Source organism: Chrysemys picta, chromosome 13 (assembly GCF_011386835.1).
Source record: "Chrysemys picta bellii isolate R12L10 chromosome 13, ASM1138683v2, whole genome shotgun sequence".
NCBI classification, from domain to species: domain Eukaryota; kingdom Metazoa; phylum Chordata; order Testudines; family Emydidae; genus Chrysemys; species Chrysemys picta.
Window position 1 is genome coordinate 52,610,969 of NC_088803.1, and position 14,916 is coordinate 52,625,884.

Consider the following 14,916-nt stretch of genomic DNA (forward strand, 5'->3'; position numbering starts at 1 on the left):
CTATCAACCCCAGAACTCACCGAACTCCATGGGAATTTGGCTGCCTATGGGCTAGGCAAGGACTGCAAGGTTTGGCCTGTGCTGTAAATTTCATTTTGTATTTATCACCCGTCTCTCCATGGAATGTCCTGGAAATCTTCCCCGTAGAGCCCTGCCTGGCATGTTTGCTGGGCCAGAATTTATGGAGCTTTACTCCTGCGGTTCAGAGGTGGTCAGTAAAGTTCATAGTTAAGTAACTTGTGTGTCTCAGGCCTTTGATTTTACAGAGCAGCTGGTGACTGGTCACACGGAGCCACAGTTCCAAAGGGTTCTAACAACAGTCCAGGGATGTCTGAAATGTCCCAGGGTTGACGCCAGTGGTTTTGTGGGTGTGTATATTTGTGTGTGACCCTTCAGCCCCCATGTGCATGTAAGTGAAGGACGAGACTGATCTCTATCTCAGCTGGTGAGGTTAGTTAATGTCTGCGTAGTGCTTTGAGATCCTTGGGTGACTGGTGTTCTGGAAAAGCCGATGTTATTGTAGAACTGGCCAATGAAAAACAAACAGGAATGTTGGACACACAAAGGGAGGGCTGAGTGATGGTTGGTGAGTGATTCAGAGAAATCATTACAGGCAGACGGACGCCAGGAGCTAAGGAGAATGGAGCCCATCTCTTCTAGGACACTCGTTCAAATACCGATCGGCGAGGTCCAAAAGTCAGTCCCCATTTCTCAGCCTGTGTGAAACCAAAGGGTGTCCTAATTCCCGCCCGCCCACCCATCAGGACAGCAGACAGCCTCGACAGAGGCCAAGCCCTGGACGGAGACGGAGGCTGGCACCTGTCCTGCGGTGGACGTGGTTCCCCGAGCAGCGGGCGGCTGGCTCTGCCTACGGATGGAGTATCACTGGTGGGGGCTGTGGGACTAACGCATCCTTTTCCTGGTGTTCTGTCTGCAGCGTTCAGTCTCCAGGCCCCAGCAGAATGGCACACGCAGGCACGTTGTGTGCCATCGCCCAGGCCCGGTGCTGGGAAGTGGGGCTTAGGAGTGAGAATTTTAAAGGGACAGAGCAGAGGGGAGGAGGCCAGTGCTGTGTAGACAAGAGAAGTGTGACTGGAGAGGCAAAGCTGAGAGTTACCGCCTGGCATAGGCGCCGACTCTGTGGGTGCTCTGGGGCTGGAGCACCCACGGGGAAAAATTGGTGGGTGCTCAGCACCCACCGGCGGCTCCCCGCCCCAGCTCACCTCCGCCTCCTCCCTTGAGCGCACCGCATGCCCGCTTTTCCCCCCTAGCTCAGGAGCGGGCTCAAGGCTGGGGCAGGGGTTCAGGCTCCAGGATGGAGGTTGGGTGAGGGAGGGGACTCAGGATTGGGGCAGGGGGTTGGGGTTCAGGGTGCGGGGTCCCAGCGGCACTTACCGTGGCTCCCAGGAAGTGGCCGCCAGGTCCCTGGGGCCCCTAGGCGCATGGGCAGCCAGTGAGATTCCGCGTGCTGCCCTCACGCCCGCAGGCACCGCCCCCGCAGCTCCCATTGGTCATGGTTTCCAGCCAATGGGAGCTGCTGAGCCGGCACTCAGGGTACAGGCAAAGCACAGAGCCTCCCTCGCCGCCCATGTACCTACGGGCCGCAAGGACCTGGCAGCCGCTTCCGGGAGCTGCATGGAGCGAGTGCAGGCAGGGAGCCTCCCTTAGCCCAGGGCCCCACTGCGCCGCCGACTGGACTTTTAACAGCTCGGTCGGTGGTGCCGACCGGAGCCGCCAGGGTCCCTTTTCGGCCGGGCGTTCCGGACACCTGGCAACCCCAGCACCTGGGCGTGGCCTGCTTGGAGTGGCTGAGGAAAGGTTTGATCCCCTCACTGCCTGCTGCAGGGATTCTTGTACCTTCCTGTGATGCAGCTGGACGGACCATGGCTAGTGACAGGCGACAGCTCTAGGTGGGCCTCTGCACTGACCCAGCCTGGTCATTTCTACACTGCCATCCAACACCCACAGGCGCCTTCCTTGGCTGCAGTGGGCCCTGGAGCCGATCCAGACAGCGCCGCAGAAACGTAGGTGCGAGATCACAAGCTCGGGGCCAGGTGTTCTGCCGTATCAAGGTGAACACGTGGACACGGGAAGGAGCCCGTGAACACGTGGACTGTCCAACTGAGTTTCTCTCAGGCTGGGGGCCTCTCTCCGGCCCTTGAAGCGTCCCGATGTTCAGCTCCCACTGGCAGCAGTCACATGGGACCCTCCCACTCCTCCTCCGACACTGCATGCTCCTGGCTAGCTTCAGGAGGAGTCCCCAGCCCCAGCGTGACACTTGGGGATCACTCAGTACTTAAGGTGCTTGCAAGAGCTCTCTGCTTTATTCTGTGTCCAGTTCCAACGGGCTGTGCCTAGAACAACCCCCCCAGAGCTCCACAGCCCCCCACCTGGACTCTGTCTGGGAAGTTCAGCCCTTAAAGGCACAGCCCCTAATTCCACACCTCGCTAGCAGATGCTATGGGGATGAGCGGCAGTTGAGAGCCCCTCGGTTTCCAGCTAAGGGGGACGGTGGGGCTGGATGCTGAGTTTGGTGCCTTTTGGCTGAAGCAAGGGAGCAGGCTGCAGGGTTAGCCCAGACACTTCATTCAAACCAGCACCTAATCAGCCCTCCACCAGCCTATTAGTTAGCTCCACTCCCTCCTTCCCTGGCTTCTCCCCGGCATTCTCAAGCCTACGTTGCACCTCAGCCATCCCGGCACTAGCTGGAGCGATGGTCAGCCCAGCCTTGGGAGCTGGGGATGATGTAGGACAAGAAAGCCTGTGGCAGTTTGTTCCTTCCTATTCCCCCTCCCCCTGCTCCCGGCTCGCTCAATGCACCAGCTGATGGCAACAGCCTCTCTTCTCTGCCTTTTTTCTCTTGCAGCGAGCGCTGGCTTGTTTGAGAACTGCACGGGCTGCGTCATGTGCTCGGAGGATAACGGGTGCATTGCCTGCCAGCAGCGTCTCTTCCTGCTGATCTGGAGAGATGGGATCCGCCAGTATGGGGCGTGCGTCCACGCCTGCCCACCTGGCTACTTCGGGCTGCGAGGCCAAGAGGTCAACAGATGCACAAGTACGTAGCTCTCCTACCAGCTGCAGCGCTCCCCTGCCATCCAGAGGGGGGCGCTCAGCTCCCTCTTGCTTCGCCCTCCCCCGCCATGCCCCACCTTATGACAAACAAGGCGTGGGCCTTTCGGAAAGGGAGAAGTCCGGATTTCTCCTCTTCTTTCCCGCCTAAGAACGCTGCCCCTCCAGTCAGCTTTACATTGCATGGGGAGCAGGGCGGTCTAGTGGTTAGAGCAGTAGGCTGCGCGCTAGGACTCCTGGGATCTATTCCTTGCTCCGTCACTGCTCTGCTGTGTGACTAGGGTAAGCCACCTCACCTTTCTGCGTCACTAAAATGGGGGTGGGATTTTTCAATGGGCTTTGAGATCCCCGGGTGACTAGAGGTGCCCTGCTCTGTCGTCCCTGTTGCCCTAACACTCCTCTTGCCAGCTGAGGGGTGGCTTCACTGACTGGTGCCCTGTGCCTCCCTGCAGAGTGCAGGTCGCCGAGCTGCGAGAGCTGCTTCAGCAAAGATTTCTGCATGAAATGCAAAGAGAAGTTTTATTTGCACAAAGGGAAGTGTTTCAGCGCGTGCCCGCCGAACACCACGGCCCAGCCCAGCACCAGGGAGTGCCAGGGTAAGTCTCGGGTAATCTCTGCCCCTTCTCCCTTGGGACGCTCCTCCCTCTGCCCTTTCCCATCTGAGCTGATTCCTGAACAATCCCGCATGGGCCTGGGATCCCCCAGCACCAGATACAGGATTTCAGTCCAGAGCAACTCAGGTTCCAGGCCTGATGCAAAACCCACTGAAATCAACGGCAAGGCTCCTATGGGCTTCAGTGAGCTTTGGCTCTGGATTAAAGGGGAAGGGCATGTTTTCCCACAGCCACAGGCTGCAGTCTCTACAAGTCCATCCACAGCGTTTCTTAGCCAAGCTCTGGCCCCGCCCTCAAGCTGTGCTCGCACGCATCTGGCTGCCTGGGGTTTTGTGCACATAAATCTGAAATTATGAGCATGCGAAAACTTGGCCGAGCAAAGTGTGTCTGCAGGAGGCAGAAAGGCCACTTTTGCATCACTGCTCTTTCCTGCCCCTGCCAGAGATGTGTGAGATGGGACCCTGGAGCGAATGGAGCCCCTGCAGCAACGAGGGGAGAACATGCGGCTGCAAGTGGGGATCGAAGACCAGGACGCGCGAAGTCGTCAGGAGTACCAAAGAGGAGGTGCTGACCTGCCCGGCCCTGCTGGAATCCAGGAAGTGCAGAATGAGGAAGCATTGCCCTGGAGGTGAGGAATGGGGTGTGGAAGGAGATGATGCCCAAGCAGGCTGGCCAAGGAGACTGGATGTAGTCCTTATATTTAGAGCCACTGGGGGGAAATTCAAACCTTGTTTATGTCCCTAAACAACCAAAGAGAAGGGGGCTGAGTTAATATGATTTCCCCATAGCAGCACATCTATCGTGACCGGGAAGCCTTGATCGCATCTTGGAAATCAGCCCAGGCGCATGTCCATAATCCATCTGGCTATGAAGAAAATTGCGCTCACACAAGCATCCACATGCATGAAGCAATCCTGGAGCCAGGGCCAGCTCTGGCTTTTTTGCTGCCCAAAGCAAAAAAGCCTCCCCGCGCGGCAGGGGAGGGCACCGAGCCCAGCCACAGGCTGCTCTCCCCGACTGGCCGGAGCGCCGGGGGGAGGGCGGCGAGCCCGGCCGTGGCTCCGCTCTCCCCAGCGGCCGGAGCTGGAGCACCCCGCCGCGCCGGGCCCCTCCAGGTGCCGCCCCAAGCACAAGCTTGGTGGGCTGGTGCCTGGAGCCGGCCCTGCCTGGAGCTGGCCCTGCAATCCAGCCCCTTACACTCCCATTTCCTGGGGGTTGCTCTGCCAGTCTAGCCCACCGCTGTGCTGTGAACACCTGGCTGTGCCTCGAAGGTCAAGCAGAGAGAGCCAGGAAGTGTCTATAACCGATCAGACTTCGCTGGGGTAGAACCAGGAATCGAGTGCAGGTCCCGCTGGGGACGCCGGCACAGCCCGCTGCAGCGAGCTGCCGGCCTAGGCCAACAGCTGCGGGCGCATGCTAGCTGCGCTAAAAATAGCTGTAGCCGTACCCTTTGTCCTCAGGCCTATGCCAGAGCCACAAGGCCTTCCTCTCCCACGATACGGGAGGAGGCCAAACCAGAGGAAGGGAGCAGCCACTTGCTCTGTTTAGTCATTTGCAAAGCTCAGGGGTTGCGTTCAGGGTGTTTTGTTAAACATCAGAATAAAGACAACGGCGTTACACAGCGCTGAGCGCGCCAACTGGCTCACTTGTGGGCATGTGGCTTAAGGCACTAATCCATACGGGTCAGACTGTGCCTGCATGACTAGAGGCTGGAGCCTGACAAATGAGCCCCTGGATTCGAGGCCAGATGCCACTACTGCCTCACGTGACTCTGCTGTCTGCCTCAGTTTCTCCATCTGCCAAATTCCTGGCTCGGAGAGGTGGAGTGAGACATCACTGTTTTGAGGTCCTTGGATAAAAGGCTCTAGAGAGCTGCAGAGTATTATACACATGCATATTTGCTAAATTAACATGGAGTATTCGAAAGGTGATTTCTGATCCGTGGCTTGCAAAATGACCCCTGCCAGGAGAATTGACCCCAGGAGGTTTTGGCTAAATTGGGTTTTACCACTCTAATGGTCCCTTGACAGGCCGTGAAATCCATCCTGCCCCCTAATTCCCAACTTATCCAGTCCCATTATCCAAACTGGGGAGTCTCCAGTTTCAAGGATAGCCTGCTGCTGAAACATAGACCCTTCTCTTGCCACCATCAACCTGTATCCAGCCGTCGCCACTTTCGAGTTTCCCAGACAAGTGCAAGGGATTCTCTGCTTAGGAATCAAATCTAAAATCCTGGTTGTGGATCTTTGGGCCCAATAGAAACCAGAAGGCAGCTGAGATCATTCTTGGATGTGATTGGCCGGGCTGTGAGTGTTCTTAAGAACTGGCTTGTAAGGAGTACTGGTCTGTCGCCCTTGGAATGAGATCCCAGTTCCTGGCCCCAGCGTTTGAGTGATTTACGGCTCTGAGCCGGGGCTCGCTGAGTGAAGAGCACATTGCTTCAAGTTACAAAAGCCAAAGGGGGGAGACAGCAAACGAACGATCAATCGATTGATCGATAGCTCGTAAAAGACGTGGGGAAAGAATGCGAGGAAAGGGGGAAAAGAAAGGGAGACAGGACTGATAGAGTGGGAAAAGGAGGAATGAAGGGCTGAAGTAAATAGAGATCTGCAGGCTGAGCATAGAGAAATTCTTCCTCCTCCTCCTCCTTCTTGGCCCTTTCAGCTTGTATTAGGATAATAAGTCACAAATATTTTCCGCTAATAACGATGCCTATGAGCAGCGATCTTCCGCTGGCTCATCATTCCGGAGAACTCGGAGCATTGGGGAGCATAATGGGAGCCAGGTGGCATGAATTTAGGGGAAATGTTGCTTTCTCCTCTTTCTCCTCCTCACCCAAGCTCTGAAAACTGGTGACAACTGGGTGCCCCTGCTCCTGTACGCACTGCTCCTGAAGCGGGATGTTCCACTGGCACTGAGCCAAGCTGGTGTGTGTGTGTGTCTCTTGTGTTGTGTTGTGTTGTGTGTCTTGCTTTGGCTGCTCCTCCCTGCCGCGTGCGCAATTGCATGTTTATTAGTCACTGACCTTTCAAAACAATGTGCTGCTCCATAACAACAAACCCCTCCGTCTCCTACTGTGCCGAATAACAGATCCAGGCAGGACAATCCATATGTCGGCTTGGAGGGAGCCTCTGTCAACAATCTTGACTCGGCCCTAGGCCTCCTGGCCACCATCCGTAGAGTGTTGGCACACAAGATCCCGGGGGCTGTGATGCTGAAGAGGATCCTTGATGGGTCATCGTAGCTGTTGCTTCAGAGCCACCACGTCAGGCATGTTCCCAAGGCCTCCCCCGGTCTCTGTTGTAGAAAGGCGTCTGGCCTCAGGGGTTAACATGGACCCAAAAGAGGACAGAATAACTAGGGCCCTCCCTGACTCCGGGGCAAGAGGCAAGGGCTAGTGAAAGGAACGAGATGTTGCGGCAGCATCAAATACCTCGGGTGACTTCTCTCCACTTCGCGGGAGGAGCAGCCTTCCCATCCGAGCCACCGATGAGTCAAAGTTTCCTTTGATGGCTCAGTGTATCCCCCCGTGGATCACAAAGCATGGAGTTGGAGCAGCCCTTTGAAGCTACCAGAACAGAGCCGGGGGAGTTTTAAAGGCGAGGGTTCCTTTCAAACGGAGACATTGGAATGGGGATTCTGCCTCCCTACGGGGCAGTCGCTGGAGCATCAGATCTTTCCAAGGCCGTCAGTGAATCTGATTTACAGACGCTGTTTGGGGGAAGCTAGGAAAGGCTTTAGCTTGTTGTCCTCCTGGGCCTTGACAGCTCAAGGTGACATCATCGGCTGGATTCCACCCTGGGAACTGACATGAAACAAAACGGAGAGGATGGGCCGTGATCAACGCTGCCGGAACACTGCCGGGGTAAGACGGAGAAGGGGAAAAGAAAACAGACACCCAGCAAGGAAAGCAGATGTAGGGAGAGGAAAGGCAGAGAGTTGGGAACAATCCTGCGCAGTCCCTGGATCAGAAACCCCACGGGAACAAACGCCCAAGCAATGGGTCCATCTTGTCAAAGCTCCAGACACAGTCACAAGCTCACACCTTGGTTCAGAGAGTGAACTCACCCTGGACACTGGGCCTTCAGCCCACCAAATTCCAGCTCTGGGGGGTATTTCAACAATGCATAGGCCCCTAGCTAGTTTTCTGCCCAGAGGCGTAGGTGAGCCAGACAGAGGAAGAAAGGTACATGTCTGAAGAGACCAGCCAGGAGGTTTGTGTGTGTGTCACCGCCCGTGCCTTCTGTGGCCGTCTCTTTAGATCCCCGCACACCAAGCAGTGTGGCTTTGATGGCACAGCCGAGGTGCTGCGGGAGCTTCCCCTCCCCGGCCTGTGCAAGCCACGCAGAGGCCGAGGCTAGTGCTGTGACCAAGGGCTGTGTCATTCCAGAGGTGGCGCTGTTCTCTCTGAATTAGTGGTGCACGGTGGGGCTCGGAGACGCTGGGCACCCTTCAGATGAAGCCTAAAACCTGGTGCTTGACCACTGGTGCCTATAAAAATTCTGTGACCCCTTTGCAAGATCAGGGGTGTCAACCCTGGTGTCGTGACCAAATTCCCAAGGGGCATTTCCACTTCACCTTCTGAACCCCTTCCCCCTGCGACTGAACGCAGTGTTCTTCACTTCCTGTCCTAAACTGTCCCGTGACATGGCTGTTAAATCCCAGATGGGCAGGGCTGACAAGAGGGGAGGAAAGGGGGGACAAGGGTACTAGGGTCCCCCCAAAACCTTGGTACCTGGGGTGAAATGGGAGAGGTTGGACCCCAGCCAACATGATGTGTTGGGGCCCCAAATTTCTCTCAATGGGCCTGTAGAGGTCGCTGCTTCTGTGTGATCAATGAACGGGCCCCCAGGGATAGTTTTTGTATATAGGCTTGTGGAGTTTGAAAAAGACTTTACAATGACAGGAAATACATAGGGACTTGATCCAAAGCCCATTGAAATCAATGGGAATCTTCCCTGTTCTGGTTCAGGCCCTAGGTAGACTGTCCTCTCCAGGAATGGGTGGGATTTTTCTGGGTGAACATGCATTTGTGTGTGTAGAAACCCGTATTGCTTAGGGGGCTTTGACGATTCCCCCCCGGTGTGAACTTCCCCTTCGTGGCACACGCCAGCAGAGACAGGAGCTACTGCTGGGGCGGACAATCCGGGAGCCAACTCGTTCGGGGCTTGGCCGCGTGGCTGGTACCACAAATGAGAAGAAAAATGCAGAACGAATCTTCTGCTACATGGGAAGCCCCGGCAGCCGGGCTCCTCGCAGCAGAGTGGAGCTGGGAGCAGCTGCGGCGAGGAGGAGCACCAAGCAAACTCTTCTCATGTGTTCCCAATCGCCCCGGGGTGCGTCAGATGCTTTCACCGTCAGCGAAAGTTCCGGGGATGTGAGGAATCTGACAGGGCGCCAGGGTCCTCCTGGCGTTTTATGTTTCTCCTCTTTAATATCCCTCCCTCCAGCTTTCCCATGTTCCTCTTTCCAGCCCCCATTGACCCTGGGTATGCACAGCAGGGGTGGGGAAAGGGCTCTTTTCCCTACTATGCTGGAGACTGTTGCACAGAGCCCCCTCCACAGGCTGTCTGGGAGGGACACACCCTCCTCTCCAGGCCCAGGACGGAGCCTGGTTTGATCCCCTTCTCTCCCAGCACGGGGGAAATCCGCCGGAGCAGGGACAACAGCACATTGGCACGGAGGCTTGCTGGGCAGAGCTGAGAGGAACATTTGACCCTGACCCAAAGCCCGCTGAAGCAGTTGGGCGTCTAGCCACCGAATCCAGTGGGCTTTCGGTCGGGGGGGGGGGTCTGTCTCCGTTAACCACACAGCCCAAGTCTGCTCCTGAGTGCCCAGCCCCCTGCTAGAAAGAGGGTGGGGGTCTCAATTGTGCTGCTCTCATGTTCCTCTCTATGGCAGAGATGGGTCCGAAGGGAGGCCCCCCCCCCCCATTCCCAACACAGAAATGCTGGGGTGCCCGAATCCCAGAGGCAGTGCCCAAATCCCAGAGGTGGGCCCATCTCTGCTTTTATGCCTCCGCTGCCCTCCCCCTTTTGTCTTTTTGCTTTTTCTTCCCCCTACCCCGGATGCCCGAGAAACAGCCCTGGCATGAGCTGGGGGTTCTGGGGCCACCTTTGGCTCCTTTCTACCTCCTGGCCAGTCTGCTCTGCTGGGGGAACCCCTCTGACTTCCCGGGCTGCCGGGCACTTTTGGCCCAAAGAGCCTGGGTAGGAACGTTGCCCGCCAATGTGCTGGACCTGGCTGCAGCCTGTGCATACCCTGGCTATAAAGTAAGGGAGGAGGGTAGTGGGGTCAGAACTGCAGCCCAAGGGGCGCATCCTGTCCCCATTGAACTGAATGGGAACTCAAGGGTTCACCAGGTGGGGGATGGGATCTATCCTCCCATTGTACAGATGGGAACCGAGGCTCAGAGAGATTAAGTGATCTGCCTACGGTCACCCAGGGAGTCTGGGACAGAGCAGGGGTTTGAACCTAGGTCTCCTGAGTTCCAGCTCAGGCCATCCTTTGTTAGCTCAGTATAACACCCCTGGGAGGTCAATAGTATTATCCCCACTTCACAGATGGGGAAACTGAAGTCTAAACAGAGCGATTAAATAACGACCCCAAGGGCACAAAGCAAGTCAGTGTCAGACTTGGGGAGGAGAACCCAGGAGTCCTGCTGGGCTGGATGGAGGGGTGGGGCTCCCAAGCGTTCCCGGTTCCCAAGCCAACGAGCGATCCTTTCTGTGTTTCAGAGAAGCCCGAGACCATCAAGAAAACAAAAAGGGAAAAGAAACAGAAGAAGCAGAAGGCAGATTCGCTGGCATGCACCTAACCAGCATCCTCACAGGTGGGACTCCGGGAGGCAGCACTGGGGGCGGCCCTATGGGAGCGCCGTGGGGCACAAAGGAGGTCTTCACCCTGAGGTCTCAGCAACATTTCCTTTTCCACGTTTGATTTTCCACCTTTTCCAGCCAGAGAATATTGCACAATTCCCCCCCCCCACCACCACACATACACACATCTCTACATGCTTCTTTGGAGGCCGTTTACGGCCTGTGAAACATTTCCTCTTGCAGCCCGACTGCGAAAGCAAAGCTCTGTTTTCTCCCCTACCCCCGATGCACCCTCACAGTTCGGCTCCTTCTCTGGGGCAACCAGAGCCAGCTGCCGTAGGGAGCCAGGTGACGCTGGCTGGGCCGTGGTGGGTTTGCACCCCTGTTTCAGCTACCTGCCCAGTGAGAAGAGTTACAGAACAGCGCCGAGCGTGGCCGGCACTGCCAGGGGGAAGAGGAGCTTCGAGTCTGGCACGGGACGGCCTCCTCCTCCTCCTCCTTTACAGATGGGGAATGTCTTGAGAGCAAAGGGGCGAGTTATCCCGCGCGGCGCCATCACCCAGCACGGCTACGCTACAAAAACGGCCAGCAGGACATTTGACGGACCCAGGGCCTTCACCAGGTCTTCTGGAGCTGACGGGTGGGAGGTTCCTCTTTCCCTGGCAGGCTCGTCCCCTGCCTCCAGACTGGATTTCTGTGGCGGGTTCCCCACCCACCCAATGGAACCGGAGCAGAATGCCGGCAATGGACCGCGCTGTAACCAGGAGGTGGGAAGCGGCCTCTCTTGGAGAGCCCCATCGTTGCTACGTTACAGCACAGCTGGCCATGCCTCCAACTCCCACCCAGCACCTTCAGCCCAATTACGTGGGTGCGCAGCGGTCTGAACAGCCCCCGTGCCAAGTCTCCCAGCCTTTCCCCTCCAACTCTTTCCGTGCCCGCTGCTCCCACAGACCCCTGCTCGGGGGTGAGTGGGGGGCAGACGCTTTGGTTCTCTCCTGGGGCCAGCTGTCCATCTTGTCTGTGTGAGAAATGAAATCGTCCACGGGGGAGAGCCAAGTGACTGAAAAACGGGGACATTCCCCGGGCAGGAAATCTCAGAATTGTACCGGGCCCTGGCCACGCTCCATCTTCCTCCCCAGGGCTGTGATCCTGCCAGGTGGCGAGTGCCCTCAGCTGCGCTGGCACTCGGCACAGGATCGGACCAGACTCGAAGTACAGAGTGCCAGCATCCAATCCCGCAGGCCTGACTCAGGTATCACTCCCATTGCCTGCATAAGGGCTGGGGGATTTCCTCCCCAGGACAAACCGGGGCAATAGAAGAATCCTACACCCCTGCAACAGCCCGAACTGTCCCTCGTTTTTACTGGACTGAGAGTCTGGAGAGTTGAAATTCTGTCAGTAAATTTCTTGTCCTATTACCATGCGGGACTAGGAGGCAAGCCTGAGCGACCACCAGAGATAAAAGAACTTTCTCATGAGCTTCCCAGCCCACCCCCTCTGGAGAGTTTATCCAAGTGTCCGAGAAGGAGCTGAACTTCTGGAGCCTTCACTGCACCAAAGGCAAATTCTGCCCCTTTAGTGGCCAGCCCAGCCCTCGCCCAGGACACACCCCGTGGGGATCTGGGGACTGTCGTGTTGGTGTGCAGAAGGGGTTAGACAGTATCTGCAAATTCCTCAAATATGTGTGTCACTCTCACAGAGATTTGTGGCGTTACAAAACTTAACCAAGACAAGCTGGGGGGGAATAGCTCTGTGGTTGGAGCATTGGCCTGTTAAACCCAGGGTTGTGAGTTCAATCCTTGAAGGGGCCATTTAGGGATTTGGGACAAAATCAGGACTTGGTCCTCCTAGTGAAGGCAGGGGGCTAGACTTGATGACCTTTCAAGGTCCCTTATAGTTTTAGGAGATAGGTATATCTCCATATTTAAAGAAAAGGCCGCTCTCGTTTTCTAATGCCAGACCTCCGTGCACCCTTTGTCAACAGAGAGCTCAGGATGTTTCAAAGAAGACTTTCCTGAGAGTCCTGCCCATCAGTACCAGATTAAGCTCTGTTAGGGCAGATCTATGGTGGGAAGAGGACATTACATGGGGGAACATTATAGCATTTCAGCTAAGAAAGAATTGCAAGTGTGAAAAATCGGGATGGGAGTGGTGGGTAATTGGCTCATATATAAGATATAGTCCCGAATATCAAGACTGTCCCTATAAAACTGGGACATCTGGTCACCCTAAGTCCCCTCACCCTAAACTTCTAGCAGCATCAGATGCCTTCTAGCATTCTAACTCAGTTCTATGATTCTGGCAAATTAGGTTTTATTGTCTACATAAATAAATATATATTATATATATATGAAATATAGAAATTTATTTCTAGAAAATCAATGTATTTAAAATGTCTCTCACTATATATATATTTTCTTATGCTAGTTTAAAATAAGAATTTTGGTTTTAAATAAAAGTATTGTACATAGCAATTTGTGGTTCAAACTTCGATGATGATGGGGTTGTAATAGCCATGTGTTTAGGGCACTGGCAACACGTTGCTAGTTTTTTGTCATACAAAAGGTTAGCTAAACAATGCCAACCCTTTCCTATAGGGAGTGCCTCGTGTGTCATTTTTACTAGTGACCACGAGGTGTCGCTGTCAAGTAAGGAATGGCTAGTACTATTTCCTACTTACTTATAAATAAATATAGATATTCTTGAGATTTAACAGTTACCGTCCCACGAGGAAGCAACATTCAAAGGCATCAAGGATTCTAATAACTTGGGTTTATGTATCACCCTGCATTGCATCCGAAAGGGCAGCTGGTTGGTTTGTTTACTAGTAAATAAATATATTAAACCCTCCAGCGTGTGCGTCGTGTCTTTGCTCACTGACACCCATCAGGACTTCGAGAATCCATTTTTATATTGCAGGTGGTTTGCTTCACATCATGGGTGCATGCACCCCATTCCCTACGGGGGCAGTGGGGCCAAGGGCAGTGGGCTGAGCAGAGATGGGGGTCCACTCCTGGCTCTGACACTAATTTGCTTGGCCAAATTATGCACAGTATCGCAACCCCAAACAAGCAAAAATCATGAGAGTGGCTTCAAAATCAGGATTTTTTTTTAAATATACATTTTGGATCCTTTTCATTTGGCTTCTGGATTTTCAGCCTTAAATCTCAGGCCTTTCTCTGCAGCCACAAGGGCTAGACACTTCAAAAAGGAAGGAAAAGCAACCTGAGGGCCACACAGTCACCTGATTCTAGGAGTTGGGGTTTGAAGAAAAACAACAAATACAGTTTTCCAAGGGCCGCGGTGGATTCTCCATCACCAGCAATTGTTCAATCTAGCTTGCGTGTTTGTCAAAGAGATCTGCTCTGGGCATGTTTTCAGGGCAGGCCCCTGGTCTGTGTTGTACAGAAGGTCAGACTCGATGATCACAGTGGTCCCCTTTGGCCTTGGAATCGACACGTCGATCGCGGGACTTGCAATAAAATCACGAGAACTGGCAGCAGGGTGTTTAACTGAGACATGATGGTCCTATGTAAAATCCTATGAGATCATTGGATGAAAAGGTCAATATAAATGTGTCATCCTATAAAAATAGTGAATATTTACATTGAGGTAGAGCCCAGGTTGGGTCCCTAATGTGCTAGGTGCTGTACAAACGTAGTCAATGCCAGCACAAGGGGCAGAGGGCGGGATGGAATGACGGCTGGCTAACAGAAACAATCGGCTATTGTAACCCAGGCCAGCTGTGCCACACATTAACGACCTTAATTGCTGGTATGTGTGGGAGTTGGACACCCTATTTAGCAGCCTGCGTTTGAAAACTGGGCTCTGAGGGCTAAATGCAGCTCTGGTGTAAGCCCGAGTAACTGCATCTTTGGCAATACAATGGGCGCGTTGTCACCCCAGGGCTCTGATCCCGAGGGTCAGGTCCTGAGCTGGAGGGTGTAGATCAGTGTCACTACATGGACTGCAGCTGTCCCACCTGTATCAGCCAATATCCTGGGCACCACAATGGGGGGAGAGAGGGTGTCTCAGGTGACCCAAAAGGAAATAAACAGCGATAAAGGCAAGGTGCTTATGTGAGGCTAAAGAAGAGTGGCTGGAACTTCTCCCTCTGCTCCAGTCAGGGGCCCTGGCTTTTGGAAGCGTCACTGATTTAAGACTATTCTTTATGCCTAAATGTTCCTTTCTGGTCTTTCCTGCCTGGGAAGTTTCAGTAAGGGACCTGGAGACATTCTCCCTCCTTGCTGCAAGGTGTGATCTGTTCCACAGACTAACTTCAGAGCCCAAGGAAGTGCGGGGGAGGGTGCCCAGGTCTGGCTAGCTACAGCCAGAGAAGTAGGAAGGTTGCACCATCAGCATCCAGGATGAATGGTCCCCACAGAGCGGTGGGAAAGGATTATGTTTGCTTTGCT

General features: G+C 54.7%; 1 protein-coding gene across 1 annotated transcript in view; it reads left to right on the plus strand.

Moving 5' to 3' along the window:
• The window catches only part of RSPO4 (R-spondin 4), a 28,402-nt gene extending 15,079 nt beyond the window's left edge, over nt 1–13,323 (plus strand). Inside the window, exons 2-5 of the mRNA XM_008172203.4 lie at nt 2,867–3,055; nt 3,522–3,665; nt 4,126–4,311; nt 10,421–13,323. Of these exons, the coding sequence (XP_008170425.2) occupies nt 2,867–3,055; nt 3,522–3,665; nt 4,126–4,311; nt 10,421–10,500 (599 nt within the window). The 3' untranslated portion in view covers nt 10,501–13,323. The remainder of the gene's footprint in view (nt 1–2,866; nt 3,056–3,521; nt 3,666–4,125; nt 4,312–10,420) is intronic.
• Nucleotides 13,324–14,916: the final 1,593 nt, after the last annotated feature.